We start from the raw sequence: 14,200 nt of genomic DNA on the forward strand, positions 1-14,200 counted from the left end.
GGGGGGGGGGGGGGGGGGGGGGTTGAAAGTTGGCAGGAAAGTATCGACGGGTTGGCGGGAACCCCAATGATGACGCCGGGGAGGACAAAGTTCGCCGGGCTGCCGCGTGACACAATGAAAAATTAGAGTCGTGCGGAAGGGAAGAGGGTACCGTTTATCGTTATTACCGCGGCGCGGACGGAATAATTCTTTCGGGCTCGCAGACACGTGATAGCGTCCGAGCCGCGCCGCCAGATAAGAGGATAACTTACGAAAAATGTCGAGGCGAGTCGGAGTCTTAAACTCTCATATTTCAAATCTTACCACATGACTCGCCGGCGTACCCGTTAGATCCCTTCGACCTTTTTTGCATCTGTCGACAGGCGTAACATCACGCCCGATCGATTCCCCCCCGGGAATTGGTGACGCAGCGAAGAAAACTCGACGAAAGCTCGCGAGCGAGCTTGATCGGAGCCGTTTTCGACGCTATCGTTTTCCCGCGATTCGACGATTTCAAGTCACACCTGGCAAGGCATGCGGGGGGTAACGACGTTATACTACACCCCGAAAAGGCCGATTTGTCGGGATTTAACGCTCTCCAAATTTCTCAGAGTGAAATGTCCTGGCCCCCCTTGAAACGAATGGAAATTCACTCGAAAACTGTCACTCGACTCCCCGAGTGGGATTTCGCTGGAAAACAATTTAAAGAGCATAATCTTCGCTCCGAAATAAAACTCTGCAATCATTCATCGCAGTCCCGTCATTATAATTCCCTCTTGCTTCTCGGATTTATTATAATGTCCGATTTGGAATTTTTACATCTTGACGTACATTTCTGCTTTCATTTTTGTTCTATCTTATGTTACCTTCATGTTAGGCCGAGCCTGGTAACAACATTTAGTTTCGTCACTTTCGAGTTATTATTCAAACTATAATAACATATAACGATAATATATAATGATGATAATAATAATTATTAATTATTTGTAATCATAATAATAATTCCGTAATGTGGACTTCGGCTTTAATCGTATCGAGAGGAGAGCGTATTATCTCGAAATTCAGCGAAACATGACCGGCCGTTGCGGGCTACTATACGTCGCCGTATTACGCGTCACGCACGTGGAAACGTAAGCCAACCCCAATAATACCTCGGAACCTCCAAACATCCCCCATAAGTCATGTGACGCGTTCGACCTCCCCGCCAGTCCCATCGGAGCAACGTGCGTGCCTGTCTGAGACTATTTCCGGCTATCTCACGATAGCTCATGGCCGAAATCACTCGCCCGATATTTCCCTTATTCCGAGAAGCAGGCACGACGACGACGATGATCCCGGGCGACCGGTGATCGCGACAACTTCGGGCGAACGATAAAGATAAACCGGCCGGAACTCGCCGAGTCACCCACCAATGTAATCCTCCGTCGCCTTTAACGGATCCTTCCACCTATTTACGCGGGCAAACCATCGGCGAGCGGAAGAGTCTATCGCGCTTTCACGGAGAGAACGACGCGGAAATTTCGCGGTCGTCACGGGCCGCTTGTCGAGGAGTCCGGTGAGTTAGTGGGGGCCTTGTAAGTCGTCGCAGACTACGAAATAATTCAACCCGAATGTGAAAGTGGAAGATGAGAAATTCTCATTAAGACCCGGGAATTGAAATTTTCGTCCTATGTCAAGCTTGGAATTTTACAACACAGTGGGAGGTAACGTAGCGAAATGAGTTCAGTTTCAATTTTAATAATACGATTTACTTCTACTTTGGCTCAGATGATGCCTTCGAATTTCATGTGGTAGACGCCGGGACATAAATATAGTTATTTTCGGGGACAGCAGTATCCTTCGTTCATCTCAACCACAAAAATAGTCAAGAGAACTATTTTTTTATTAAGTGTTACTACAATGTTAGTGATCTTACACGCATACTGCTACTATTATTTTTGTTAAAATACAAAAAAGGATACTGTTGTCCGTGAAAATACGATATTTTTCTCTCGGTATATGTAATTAAGCGCGAACTATCCTTAGGAGCGGAGCGTCACTGTAATATCAAAATTTCGACTCAGGAAGAGTCTTCCGCTGACAATCTCTCTCCTTTGATCCTTTCGACGAGGACGGCGTTTTCGAAAGAATTATTCCCAGCGCTCGAGAAATCGCGCTGTCCTGAGTCTATCCCTTTTAAAAAATGCTCTCTCTCTCTCTCTCTCTCGAGCGCTCCGCGAGTTAAGCCGCCGCTATATCGCGAGACTTAACACGTTCCGTGCCACGGCAATTTTTGAAGATTTTCCATTCAGGCCGCGTGGGGCGTATACGACCCACACTTTAAAGATTAAAAAAAGTCGTAAACGTTGTATACGTGATGTGAAGTTGTCTATATTTGACTCTACAATAAATTTTTTAAGAATTCTTTGTTTTTCAATGAGAATTGCAAGTGGCCTGAACGGAAAGTGCAGCGGTGGCCGTATACGCCTCACATGGCACGGAACGTGTTAAAAGCACCTCGGGATTCGCTCGGCGTATCTTCCCCGAGCGGGCATCTCCAGAATAGATCAAAATGCGTAGATCGCTGGAAATTTACCGCCTTCATCACCGGCTGCTCTCTCAGCCCCCCTCCCGTGACCCCTCGCCGCCGAGGAAGAATTCGATAGCCAGGTTGCGGGTGCTGGATATAGACGAGCGCTCGTAACGCGCGTCCGGGAGTAAATGTCACGTGAATGAGGGAAGGCTCACCTTGGAGCGCGCGAACGACGAGCGAGCGACGTCGCGCGGTGGAATTTCCGCAAAGTCGTAAAGTCGACGCGCTCGACGAGGGAGGGGCGCGTACGCGGCGCGAAATCGCGTCCCGGCTCGGAATTGCCGCCAGCAGGCTCGGCATCTCCCGATATCTCGTCGAGTCGTCGCCCTCGCCGCGAATTTCCGTCGCGTGAGAGTTCGGGAAATCGCCCGACCGGTTTCCCCCCGGCCGGTCTTCCGCCATTTTTACTTCTTCTTTTATCGGTAGCTCGAGTCGAGACGAGTCCCGGGAATGGAGGATCGCCTGTCGGCGTCGCACTCGGAATATGAAGCAATTCTCGGTGAATAAGTAAATAAATAATCCCGAATAAAAGATGAAAAATTGCACGAGATGCGTTAATCAGACGGAAGTGGTTTTCGGCGAGGCCAAGCTCCTCCTCTCCCTCCGAGTCGTTATCCATCAGCGATATTCTCGCTCTAAATATTTGGAACAGCCGACCTTCGCTTCGAGACGTAAGACCTGCGCTTCCGCGACTGGATGCACGATATTTTATGAGATAAATGATTTACGCCGCTACTACTACCGCTCGTTTGGCATAGTTATATGTTCGGCCGGATTGACGTTTATCGCGGACATTCGTCCGTGAGAAATAGCGGAAAAGTATTTGTCACTTATGCGACTGCGAGCTCGCAGCCTTCGATATTAAAAGAATAGTTAGCGTCGTTAGAGTTGTAAAAGGAGCCTTCGATGACGCGTCGTCCCGTGTGGTTCTGTAATTTGGAAATTTCACAACCGTGCGGACGAATCTCGAGGTTTAAAGTAAGAAAGCAGAATTCTCGCCCGAGAAATTCACCAGGGATTTACGGCCTCGAGACTGTTGTTACGTCATTTATCCCCCGGTTCCCGGTGAGGAACCTGTCGCTCCGACGAACGCACCCGCATCCTCCGAGATACTCCGGCGCATCGATTCGCGATCTTTCGCCAATTTATACTCCCGGAATCTCGCGAGGATATCTGCGAGAACTAACGAGTCATTGTCGGTGTCGCGAGGAGTTCGTGCGTGAAGAGATTTCCGACAGGCGTCTGAAACTTTTCAGGCGGCGGGGGATACGAGCGGAGATCGAATGGCTGGCTGAAGTTTCAGCTTCGGTCGACGCCGTTAAAGAGGCGAACCGGCTTTTTCGTGGAAAAAAAAAAAGAAAGAAACAGAAAGAAAAGGTAACTTTCGTTGCGAAATGTCACTTACTCAGCATGCGAATGACGTTCCTCTGAGCCGCGGTCTTCCCTCGGCTGTCGAAGTGATTCAGACCACCCGGCACGTGTTTCCTCTTGACGGTGGCGGTCAACAACCTGGAGCGTCGCAGCTTGATGGCGATCAGCACGTACAGCACCGTGATGATCGTCATCGGCAACACGAAGAACAGTATAGTCGAGATCTCGAACGCGTACTCGATCAGCGTCCACCGGGTCGAGCATCTGGCGGTGTCCGGGATGTTGGTGCCGTTGTTGGTACTGTGGAAAGATTTCCAGGTGGACTCCCGAGGGAGTGGAAATCCATGGGGACTCACGTGAACCCATATAGGATATTCCGTATCCATATGGTAATCCACGTGGTGCGGGAAAATCTCCATGTAGAAATCTCCACGGGGTGCGTGAAGATCCATGTAGGAATCCACCTTGGAATTTTAGCCCGAAACCGCGGGACAACTGTTGGAATTTCGTATGGATTTCCTATATGGATCCCCACCTGTTATTTTTTCAACAAGGGGACGTACTCGTAAATGATGCCGAACTGGATCGCCTGCGGCACCGCGAGGCAGAGCGCCAACAGCCAGATCACCACGACGAACTTCACCGCCCTCGACAGCTTGGACATGGTGTGCGAGATGAAGGGGTGACAAATCGCCACGTACCTGTGAATAAAGAGAAGAAGGAATTTTAAGAAAGAAAAGAAGAAGAAGAAGAAGAAAAAAATAAAAGGACGAAGAGCTGAAAGAAGAAGGGACGGGAAGGAAGAAGAAGGTGACACGGGAAGAACGATCGGAAGAAGAAAGAACGAAGAGAAGAAAGGGGGGGGGGGAGAAACGGGAAGAAGACAAGGAGAGAGGAAGGAACCGGAAGAAAGAAGAAAAGCGGAAACGAGAGAGAATAAGAGAAAGAGAGACGTACGTTCGTCTCATCGACGCGTTGCTCTCGTCGTCGTCCATTTTCCGAATATATTCACTCAACAAATTCGCGCGCACGTAATCAATTTTGTGTGCATTCTGACAGAAATACCAGAACAAATTCACCCGGCGAATCGTATCCCATTGATCCTCACGTCGTGGGAGGTTCCGTGAGGGATTTAAATAGAAACACGTCATCGCGGTATCGGGAAGTATCATCCGGGGCGAAAATCGGATCGGTCGATATGGCATCGAACGCGTGCAACAGTTCGCAGGCATGAGAGCTCGCCTTGTTACCTCCCCCCATACTTTCGATCTTTCGATATTTGATCATCTACTTCTCCCATCTCTCATCCCTTCGCTCGATATTTCGCGTTTGTTTTCTCGCGAGACCGCGCGGATTCTCGCCCGGAGAATATTCCCGTGGGCTCCCCCGAGAGTCACCTCTCGACGGTGAAGGCCGTGATGGTGAGGACGGTTGCGTTGGCCGAGGTCTCCGCGGCGAAGCTCTGAATGATGCAGAACGCCTCGCCGAATATGTAGGGGAAGGGCAGCCATATGTAGTACATCTCCGAGGGCAGGCCGGACACCAGCAGGAGCAGATCCGACACGGCCAGGCTGAAGAGGTAGTAGTTGGTCGCAGTGTGCATGGACTTGTTGCGCGCGATCACCACGCACGTGGAGATGTTGCCGATCACGCCGGTGAAGAAGATCACCACGTAGATCACCGTGATCGGCAGCACGATGTAGAGCGGGTCCCGGCGTCTCAGCGCCTCGCGCAGGTGGGTGGAATTGTCCGCGTGGTGCCGCGGGACCGCGGCATCCTCGACGTCGCGAATCGTCAGCTCGAGAATCGGCAGGCCGAAGCCGGCCTTCGACGGCTCCCGGAGGATCACCGTCGCGGTGGCGTTCGCGATCGCCCCGGCGATCGTCATCATGCCGTGCCCTTTTTAGCGTTCCCCGGCGGAGGATCGGCGAGCGAACAGCGGCTACACTGCAAATTCCAAGCGCGCGGTAAATGCACACCTGTGTAATTCGTGACTTCCCATCGTAAAAATCGTCCGCGTTACTGCTGGCGCGTGTAGGAAGGAATTTGCAGAAATCTGTGTGCGAATGTGTAAGTGACACGCATTTCATTTGTACCCGGTAGAACGCGATGTACAAAGTGTGTAAAAATGAAGGGACTGTGATGACTGTTAATTGATGTGAGTAAAAAAATGTGTGTGGTCGGTCACGAAAAGTAACACTTTGCTTTAACTTCGTTGAAGACGAGTGTTTTGCAACGCATCTCGTGCGTCCAATAAGGAAAGTGTGTCTCCCGAGAAAATGACCGAGCACAATTCTCCCATCGCATGCGTACCGAAACTTCTGAAGAGAAGTCTCGCGACCTCTTCGCGACTGACCGTATCCAGAGAACATTAAGGCCGCGTTCTCTTCGGGGCTGTAAGAGTCATTCTGTCTTTATTGTTCATTAGGGAAGGAAGATAAAATGACGCCTACAGCGCGTGAGCGCGTAAAGAGTACGCTGTCCAAGACCATCCTAAGACGTCATAAAGACGTCTTCGTGAGAATAAGATGTCTGAACGACATTTTTATTATCCTGTATGGATGCACGCGAGCTCCGTCGGATGGATTCGTGGGAATCCATTTGGCAATGTTTAACAGGGATAAAACGACAAGATAACACGCGTGGAAAAATGGGTAAGAAAACGTGACGATTCTTCATACACGTGTCGGAGAGCGTGTAAGAATTACACACTTGGATTTGCGGTGCAGCGACGATTCCTGGTTCGCCGGTTTCGCGGGGATGTCGATGAGCGGCTCTTCATGCTCTTCGTTCCATTCTTCATTCGCGGCTTGGGATTCCTGCCGGATGCCTCGTCGCGCGCCGAGGATGCCGACGTCGGTCGACGAGTTTGTGTCTTCACCGGTGTCTTCGTTGGCTCGGAAGCCGTTCCACGATCATCACTTTCGCCGTCGTCGTCTCCGCGACGATTTGTCCTCGTAAACGCACTCACGACGTCGCCCGCCTCGGTGAGTTCGACGCCCCCGGAAAAATCCTCCGCCGCCGGTGATTTATGGCCGACGATGTTCTCAAATTCCGACACGGCACGTGGACATTTCGTCCTTCAGGTGTGTGTCAATGTTTCCCCAGAGATGAGAGATACGGTTACACGAGACTAGCCCTACATTGTTATTGTTTGCCTTCTTTCTCTCTCCGCAGCGTCGACCTGAAATCACACGAAAAGCCTCACGAATTTTTCCCGACGAAAATGGTCGATGCGTAATTCGCAAGAACGAGGAATGGCGAGAGGGGAGAAAGGGAAGGGGGAGAAAGCCGACCCGGCGAAATACACAACGGGACTCGAGTTTAATTAATTTAGACGAGTGCGATAAATTATCGGCCTCGTCTCGACGGTTTCACGACGGGACGACGACGGTGGTGGTGGTGGTGGTGGTTCGCGTTGGTTCCTACCAGTTGACGACGGCGTTCCACGCGGTGCGCGCGTCCTCCGGCGACGCTCGATTGATAACGGCAACCCGATTAATTTATGGTCAATTTACGCGGATTGAAGAGCCGCCTGTAAATTCGCCAATTCGAGAGCGCCGCGCGCACCGACGAGAGACGATATCGTCCTCCCCCCTGCCCCCCGCCATTCGATCGATCGTCATCGACGAGCGTCGTCCACGACGAACTTTCATCGTGCGTTCGCGTCGAAACGCGTCCTAAATGACCGTAAATGTGTCGACGAGCACCATCAGACGGTGACGAGAAGTTTCGTCCTCCTTCAAGGTCGACTCTCTTACTCGATCCGTCGAGACGTCGGCGGACGAGAGGAAGCCCCGTCGATGCTCCGTCGAAGTATTTTTATATTAATGCTTTTGGGACTTTCACAGCGTCATTCCGCCACCGTCACCCCGATGCAAAACCGTCGAAGAGTGTTTCGATACACACGCAGGACGACTGACGAAGGAAAGACGTTTGTTTGCCGCCGTCTAGACGGATATGAGAGCCGACCTTAAAGGGATCCCGAAGTCGGGCAGATTTCAGACGCGTTCACGGAGAAAAATAACTTCGGGGCGATCCTAAAATATTGAGCATAAATGCGTTAGGAAGTACCTCCGCGGGGCGGGGGGGGGACAGTTTGGCTAAATTAACGTGGCAGAGATGGAAATGAACGTTTTGCTCAGAGTAAACGGAATTTCTGGCTGTGAAACACGAATTTTCGCTCGTAAGAAGGAAAAATTCAATTTTCCAACTAAAACGCGTTCGGCTCGTCACTCGTTGACCCCACCGATCTGTCCTCCCCGCGAGGGAGACGATCAATTTTGCGCAGTCCTGGTGTAACAAATGAACAGACAGGGTGTTTCTTAAGTGCCGCCCGCTATCTTAGATGTTGACCTTTGAGGTCGTTCTATAAAGAAATTAACATAGTTTCACACGAACCTTCACGAAGGTTCTCAAAAATCGCAAAATATCGGACCTTAAGAAACATCGAGTATACTTGTTTATTTGCTACATTTATGGCCCAAAAAATTCCCCCTGAATTATATTTCTCCGCGGGGAAGGGGAGAGGGTCAATTGTTCCATCGGGCCAATTATACGCAATGACGAATCCTAATGTGGTCTTTGACGGAGATGCACCTGTGACGTCGGGGCTCCCGCGTCGCGATGGCTTCATTCATTACGAGCGCGGCGGCGTCCGCAGCGTTTCGCGCACGTGACCGTAATAATATAATAATAAACGCTTCTAAAAGCGAATGCGCGTCATTAACGATCGGCCGTGACGTCGGTTAACGAGCTAACGATGACCCAGCGAGACCCGTTGAAAGACGCGTCTCGAGTTATCACTCTCGAGGTATTTCTCTCTGTCTGTCTCTCTCTCTCTCTCTCTCGAGGTAAGCGATACCTCAGTACCTCGACAAACACACCCGCGCCTTTTTGTCCACCCCACGCATTCATAGTCCATCCGTGCCGTGACAAGGATATCACCGACCGTATTTACGCTAATCCGACGTCCCGCTACCTCTGGTCGACGATCCCCGAGACGCTGCACACAAAGAGAGAGAGAGAGAGAGAGAGAGAATCGACCCAGTCACTCGCTTCTCGTCATCCTTGGAAATGTCACGAGGAGAAAATGTCGCGCGTTTCCTCCGCGGCGGTTGACAAAGCGTCCTCGTGTAAAAATAACGGAAGTATGAAACGGTATCTGCTTCGCGCCCGAAATAAAATAATTCCAGGCTCCTCCGGGCGAAAATCGGACGGCGAAAATCTCTCTCCCTCGTCGCCCCCGCGGGATCATTTTTCCCTCCCTTCGCGAGTCCACCCGCGAGAGAGGTGCTTCGGATCACTCGGAGAGAGAGAGAGAGAGAGAGAGAGAGACTCTCCTCGAGATCGCAAGACGCGCGAATAAATATTTTTCCATCGATTTCGCTCGCCCGCGAAGAAGACACATGGCGTCGCTCGTACCTGCGATGATAAAATACACGTTTAACTTACCTCTCGTATTAATCTAATTTCCAGATTTCTTTCCCCCAACTTCCGATTCCCTCCTCCCGACTTGATCGACCCCAGAAGTTAATCCCGCATTTATCAATCCTACCAAAAAGTTACATATTATACCAACAGTTAAATTAATAATTTCAAATTCAATTCGACACGGTCAATTAAATTCACGCTGTACTTAATTAAATTAAGTCAAATCAAGGTAGACTTTTAACAAATGACGGAGGATTCTCCCCCGTGATTGCGGCGGGTCGAGCGGGTTTCGAGCGAGCTACATACCCGTGCGATCGTGTTAGCGATCGGAATTTCGCAATTTTGTGATAGAAAAATCCGAACGCTCGTCGGCCGACACACACACACCGACACACCGACATCCACATCGAACACACGTCGCGTTTGGTGCGCGAACCGACCGCGGCGGACGCTCGTCGTTTCGCGCGCTCGTCGGGAACAAACTGGACGGCCCCCCGGCTTCCAAAGCCGCAAACTACACCGCACCACCTTGCACCTCGCGGCCAGACACGTTTCTGTATGTGAGTGCGTTCCGGCTCGCGTAAGTCGGACCGCGAAAACCGCCCGGGCCGCCACGTGGAGTTTCGAATCCACCGTCTCCCCCGTCTTTCCGCGTCTTCGATGTCGCCGTCGACGGCGAGCGGCGCACGGCGAACGGAAACACATGGTGCTATTTTCATCGTCGCGTGTCGTCATCTCAGCCGACGACGGCAACGGCTAATTGTCCTCAATGGGCCGTTAACGCCTCTGTCGTTGCCGAAGAGAGTGGCGTCACCCGAGAACGTCGGCCGGCCGCAGTTGGATTCTTTTCCCCGCTGTTTCTTCCTACCTCCTACCGTTCCTCGACGCTTCTATTTTCTTTCCTTTCCTCTTTCCCCGTAATTCTCCACGCGATCTCACCTTGTCGACACGTCGTTCCGTCCCGAGCTAGCTGCATGCCGTGCGATCGTGTTAGCCGAGAGAGAAAACTCCATTAACGCGTCTTCTAATGACGACGAAAATTTCCAGTTAGACACATCATTCGAGCGCCGACGGCTTATTTATCACTTCTGTCGTCTCATTCCATCATTTATAATTTCCTTCGTTTCTCGCACACGTAGCGCACAGTTTTTACAGTCCCCCGCATAAGAACACCGATTAACCGACGGCGAGGAGTTGTGCAACACGCGCCTTCAATGCCTGCTATTATTCCCCCGTATTCACAGAAGCGTATTCACAAGTGCAACTTATTTATATTCCGCGGTCTAAACATCACAATTCTCTCCCATTTGACGTCCGATCCGGCACATTCTCTCGATAGTTTCCGCTCTGCCGCATCGGAGCTGACATTATAACAGCTGAACCTTACTTACCTTTATTCATTGCTTTTAATACTTTGGTAAATATCATACACGTTATATTATATTCATGATTTTCATTACGTGTCTGCGCCATTGTTTATTAACTTCGTTTATATAAGTCCTCGCTTCGTTATTTCATATACATTTGCTCGTACATTATCAAGTCACCTAGGAAAATATAGCTGTTGTTCCACCTTCTCGTCGCTACATAACGTTAATCATTTTCGATTTTATAATCTTCCGCGTCCGATGGCAAACCTTTTTTTCAAAAATTACCATTATCATCATTTCTGAATATTTCTGCGTGAAAACAGCTGCTTCGGAGCATCATTTAGCCGATTCGCTAAACGATCAATAGTCACGATGCGCGAATATTCGGACACGGTGCGCCTGATTAGAAATTGTCGATGTCACCATGTCTGGCGAGTGGGACCGCATTAATAATGGGGTCTTTTATACGCACGTGACGTTGGTGGCGAACGTATCGAGGAACCGGAACTGAACATTTCAAGGGAAAACGAACTCGGAGTGGATGGGCGTTTCACACATGTGCGACGCCGTGTGCGAACGTATATTAATCGGCAATGATGCGCAATTGGAGCACAATTGCGGCCGACTCGATATTATCGGCGGTGAGCGACAAAGTACGCGGTTGCACTTCGACGAGGCAACATAACGGGCGGTTATTCGGAGCGCAACGATTAATTCAGGAATGACGTAGAAACGAGACCGAAGCTGGAGCGCGACGCGTGATGGTATCACGCGGTGGCTCTCTGCCGGAGAGCGCTCAATGAGCCGGTCGGCGAGTTGATCTTTCAGTTGCGGAAGGCGTCCCTCGGCGAAATTCCGTCCGGCATCGCGATTCAATCGGCCGTCTGATCGAAGTCGCGTTATCATCGCCGGGATCATTTGTACGAACAACGGGAAACGTCGAAGGAGACGAGACGCTCCGACGCCGATCGACGTTCGGCCGAGTGTTGAGCATTGAAACTTTTCGCACGTGAGCCGAGCATCGAGAATAGACGCGCTCTCGACTACCGTAATCGTCGATCGATCGACCGGCCGGCCGATTACGGTAATGTTTACCGCGGAAATTGCAGTGCGTGATTAACAGCGCGACGATGGCGACCTCTTCTGCACCCCCTCCCCTCCTCCTCTTTCTTTCTCGCTTTAACGCTTAATTATAAAGCGTCGTGCACGGTGCATCCGTAACGCAATATACTTAATATAATAATTATACTGAATTATGTACAATACGTAATATAGTATAATGACTTTGCATAATTAACTCTTTACTTTAATAAGTTGATTTAATTTTAACTCAACTTCCGACCGAAAGTGAACTTTCCGTCAGGTAACTTTTAATTTAACTGGGCTGATTTGGCAGGCCGTTAATTTGTCACCTTTAACTTGGTCGTAAGTTAAAATCAACTTAACCATGATTACGACTGTTGAATTTTGAGAAGAATCGGCAACTCCGTCATATTAAATGCGACGTAATCCATACGGTGCATACATACATATATATATATATATATGCAACACTATTGCCGTTAAATTAAAAAAATGCTGCGTACAAAAGTGTTGCGTTAAAGAAATACGTAGATACGTCCGAGCGAAAACACCGTAATCGTAAGTGGGCGTTATTCGAGTCATGTGTATCTATCTGTCTCTCGTCTCTGTCCGCTCGAGAGTCCGACATCCACGAGGATCGTGGCTGCGATGCAAACGTGAAAGACCGTCGATGCTAAATTAGAATATCCCTACAAGGATCTCGTGAAGCGCGGATTTGTGAGATGCGCTATCGTCGATATAGTGCAGCTGCGCGATGACTCCGCGGGAGATAAAAAACGAACGGCCTCAACGCCGAGCTAACGCGGACTCTCGGCGCTCGTATTAATAGTCTTTACTTGGAACTTGTCTCAAGTGTGACAGTCAGACTTGACTTTGCAGCTTGGAGACGTGAGCTCTTCAGTGAAACCACGATTACAAATTCGTTAAATATATATCATATGATTCAACTTGTACTTAGGGGAGAGTCGCTTGATACTTTTAATACTAGTTAGACGCGACAGCCTTACCAGGTTTAGAAACTCAGGTCTAGCTTTAAATCGAGACTTCAATATTTCACACGAGATGAGTTTCAATTCGTTGAGACGAGCCTCGTCAATTGACGGTTACATTGGGCCGTCACAGACGGTTACATTCTTGTAAGATTTTTCACAGTCGAATGTGGAATCGATCGCGTTGGTCAGCGAGCGTCTTCGTCGAGCGGTTTCGTCGTTCTCTCGCTGTCGGCCCCTTCATTTCCAACGTTTCGCAACGCTCAAGGGCGAATTAACATTCCTACAAGTTCTATATCCGGGCGACGAGGGAGTCATCTATTTATACATAGCTTGCATCCGAAAACTACTAATGGGATTCCTGGGTAACCGGCCTGGAAGAATAATAAATTCGGCCTTTCGTGCCGGCACTACGCCAACGTCGCGCGGCTCTCGCGCTTCTAATGCGGATAAACAAGCTCGGGAGTCGAATAGAATTATTATACTGTGCGTCTTAATATGTTTTACCGGCTAGGCGGATTGATTAATTGTGACAGTCAGCTTCACTCGACGATCACTCCCCTCCCTCCCGCTCCCTTTGCACAACGTATCTATCTATTTCCCCCTTATTCCAACCCCTTTCCTCTGATCACATAACAGTTCCAACTTGTCGGGACTCTTTCAGATCATTCAGATATATTGCCGCTAATACTTGGAAACAATATTCCAGCAAACATACGTAACATTCTGATTCTTATTCAGGTCTCAGTCTTTTCATCTTTCTTCTCGAAACTACGTAAGGTATGTGAGATAAAAGTTTTCGACACGTACTTAACTTTGGACATTCTTGTTCTTCGGGTCTTTAAATATGAATATTCACATTTTCAACAACGTATATACATAGTTTCGATCATTAACAGCTCGAAATTTCGCGCGTCGCCTGTAACAGGTAAGGCATGCAAAATAGTACAGGATTTTTTTTATTCACCTCCCTACGTCCTCACGCGAAGTTTGCGAGTGTATATATTAACTTGAGAAATATATTCATGTTCATGCGCTTTGGAGACTTGTTCCAGAACGCCAACCAATGTTCCCTTTCTTTCCTCTCTCCCTCTCTTTCCTCTTCCCCCTCTCTCTCTCCCGCTCTCGATCGATCGAAGTCTCATGTACCGAGCTGGTTTCTTTTTTTTTTTTTTTTAAACGAAGCGATGGGGAATTAGATGCGACATATAAATAGAATCATTGGAATTCCAGATACCGACAACGAGCCCGGCCTTGTGTCTCATTCGTGTGCTTGAACGCGTTTCGCGCGTGTCTTTCCGCTTGTAAATCCAATCCGATTACCAACAGATGACGCGTCGTAATGCGTCGCGGACCTGCGGTACCGCGTCTCCGTCTCGCGTAAGAATATCCCCCCCCCCCCC

The 14,200-nt window shown here is 49.5% G+C and overlaps 1 protein-coding gene across 8 annotated transcripts in view; it reads right to left on the reverse strand.

Annotated features, from left to right (window-relative positions):
* Positions 1-14,200, reverse strand: part of LOC106743066 (neuromedin-U receptor 2-like) — a 40,701-nt gene that overhangs the window by 21,494 nt on the left and 5,007 nt on the right. For 5 of the 8 annotated variants that reach the window (XR_001374313.1, XR_001374312.1, XM_014616573.1 and 2 more), the window contains exons 2-5: positions 6,635-7,106; positions 5,320-5,869; positions 4,486-4,623; positions 3,957-4,222 (exon numbers count right to left, since the gene is read on the reverse strand). Coding sequence is in view for 6 of the 8 variants with exons in the window: in XM_014616573.1 (XP_014472059.1) it covers positions 3,957-4,222; positions 4,486-4,623; positions 5,320-5,813 (898 nt within the window). In the remaining 2 variants the exon portion in view is untranslated. Of the gene's footprint in view, positions 1-3,956; positions 4,223-4,485; positions 4,624-5,319; positions 5,870-6,634; positions 7,107-9,376; positions 9,476-9,661; positions 9,892-14,200 lie in introns of those variants that run through there. The other 3 variants (XM_014616570.1, XM_014616571.1, XM_014616569.1) reach the window with 2 other exon arrangements.

The sequence above is a fragment of the Dinoponera quadriceps genome, unplaced genomic scaffold, assembly GCF_001313825.1.
Source record: "Dinoponera quadriceps isolate SergipeBrazil2010 unplaced genomic scaffold, ASM131382v1 scaffold823, whole genome shotgun sequence".
NCBI classification, from domain to species: domain Eukaryota; kingdom Metazoa; phylum Arthropoda; class Insecta; order Hymenoptera; family Formicidae; genus Dinoponera; species Dinoponera quadriceps.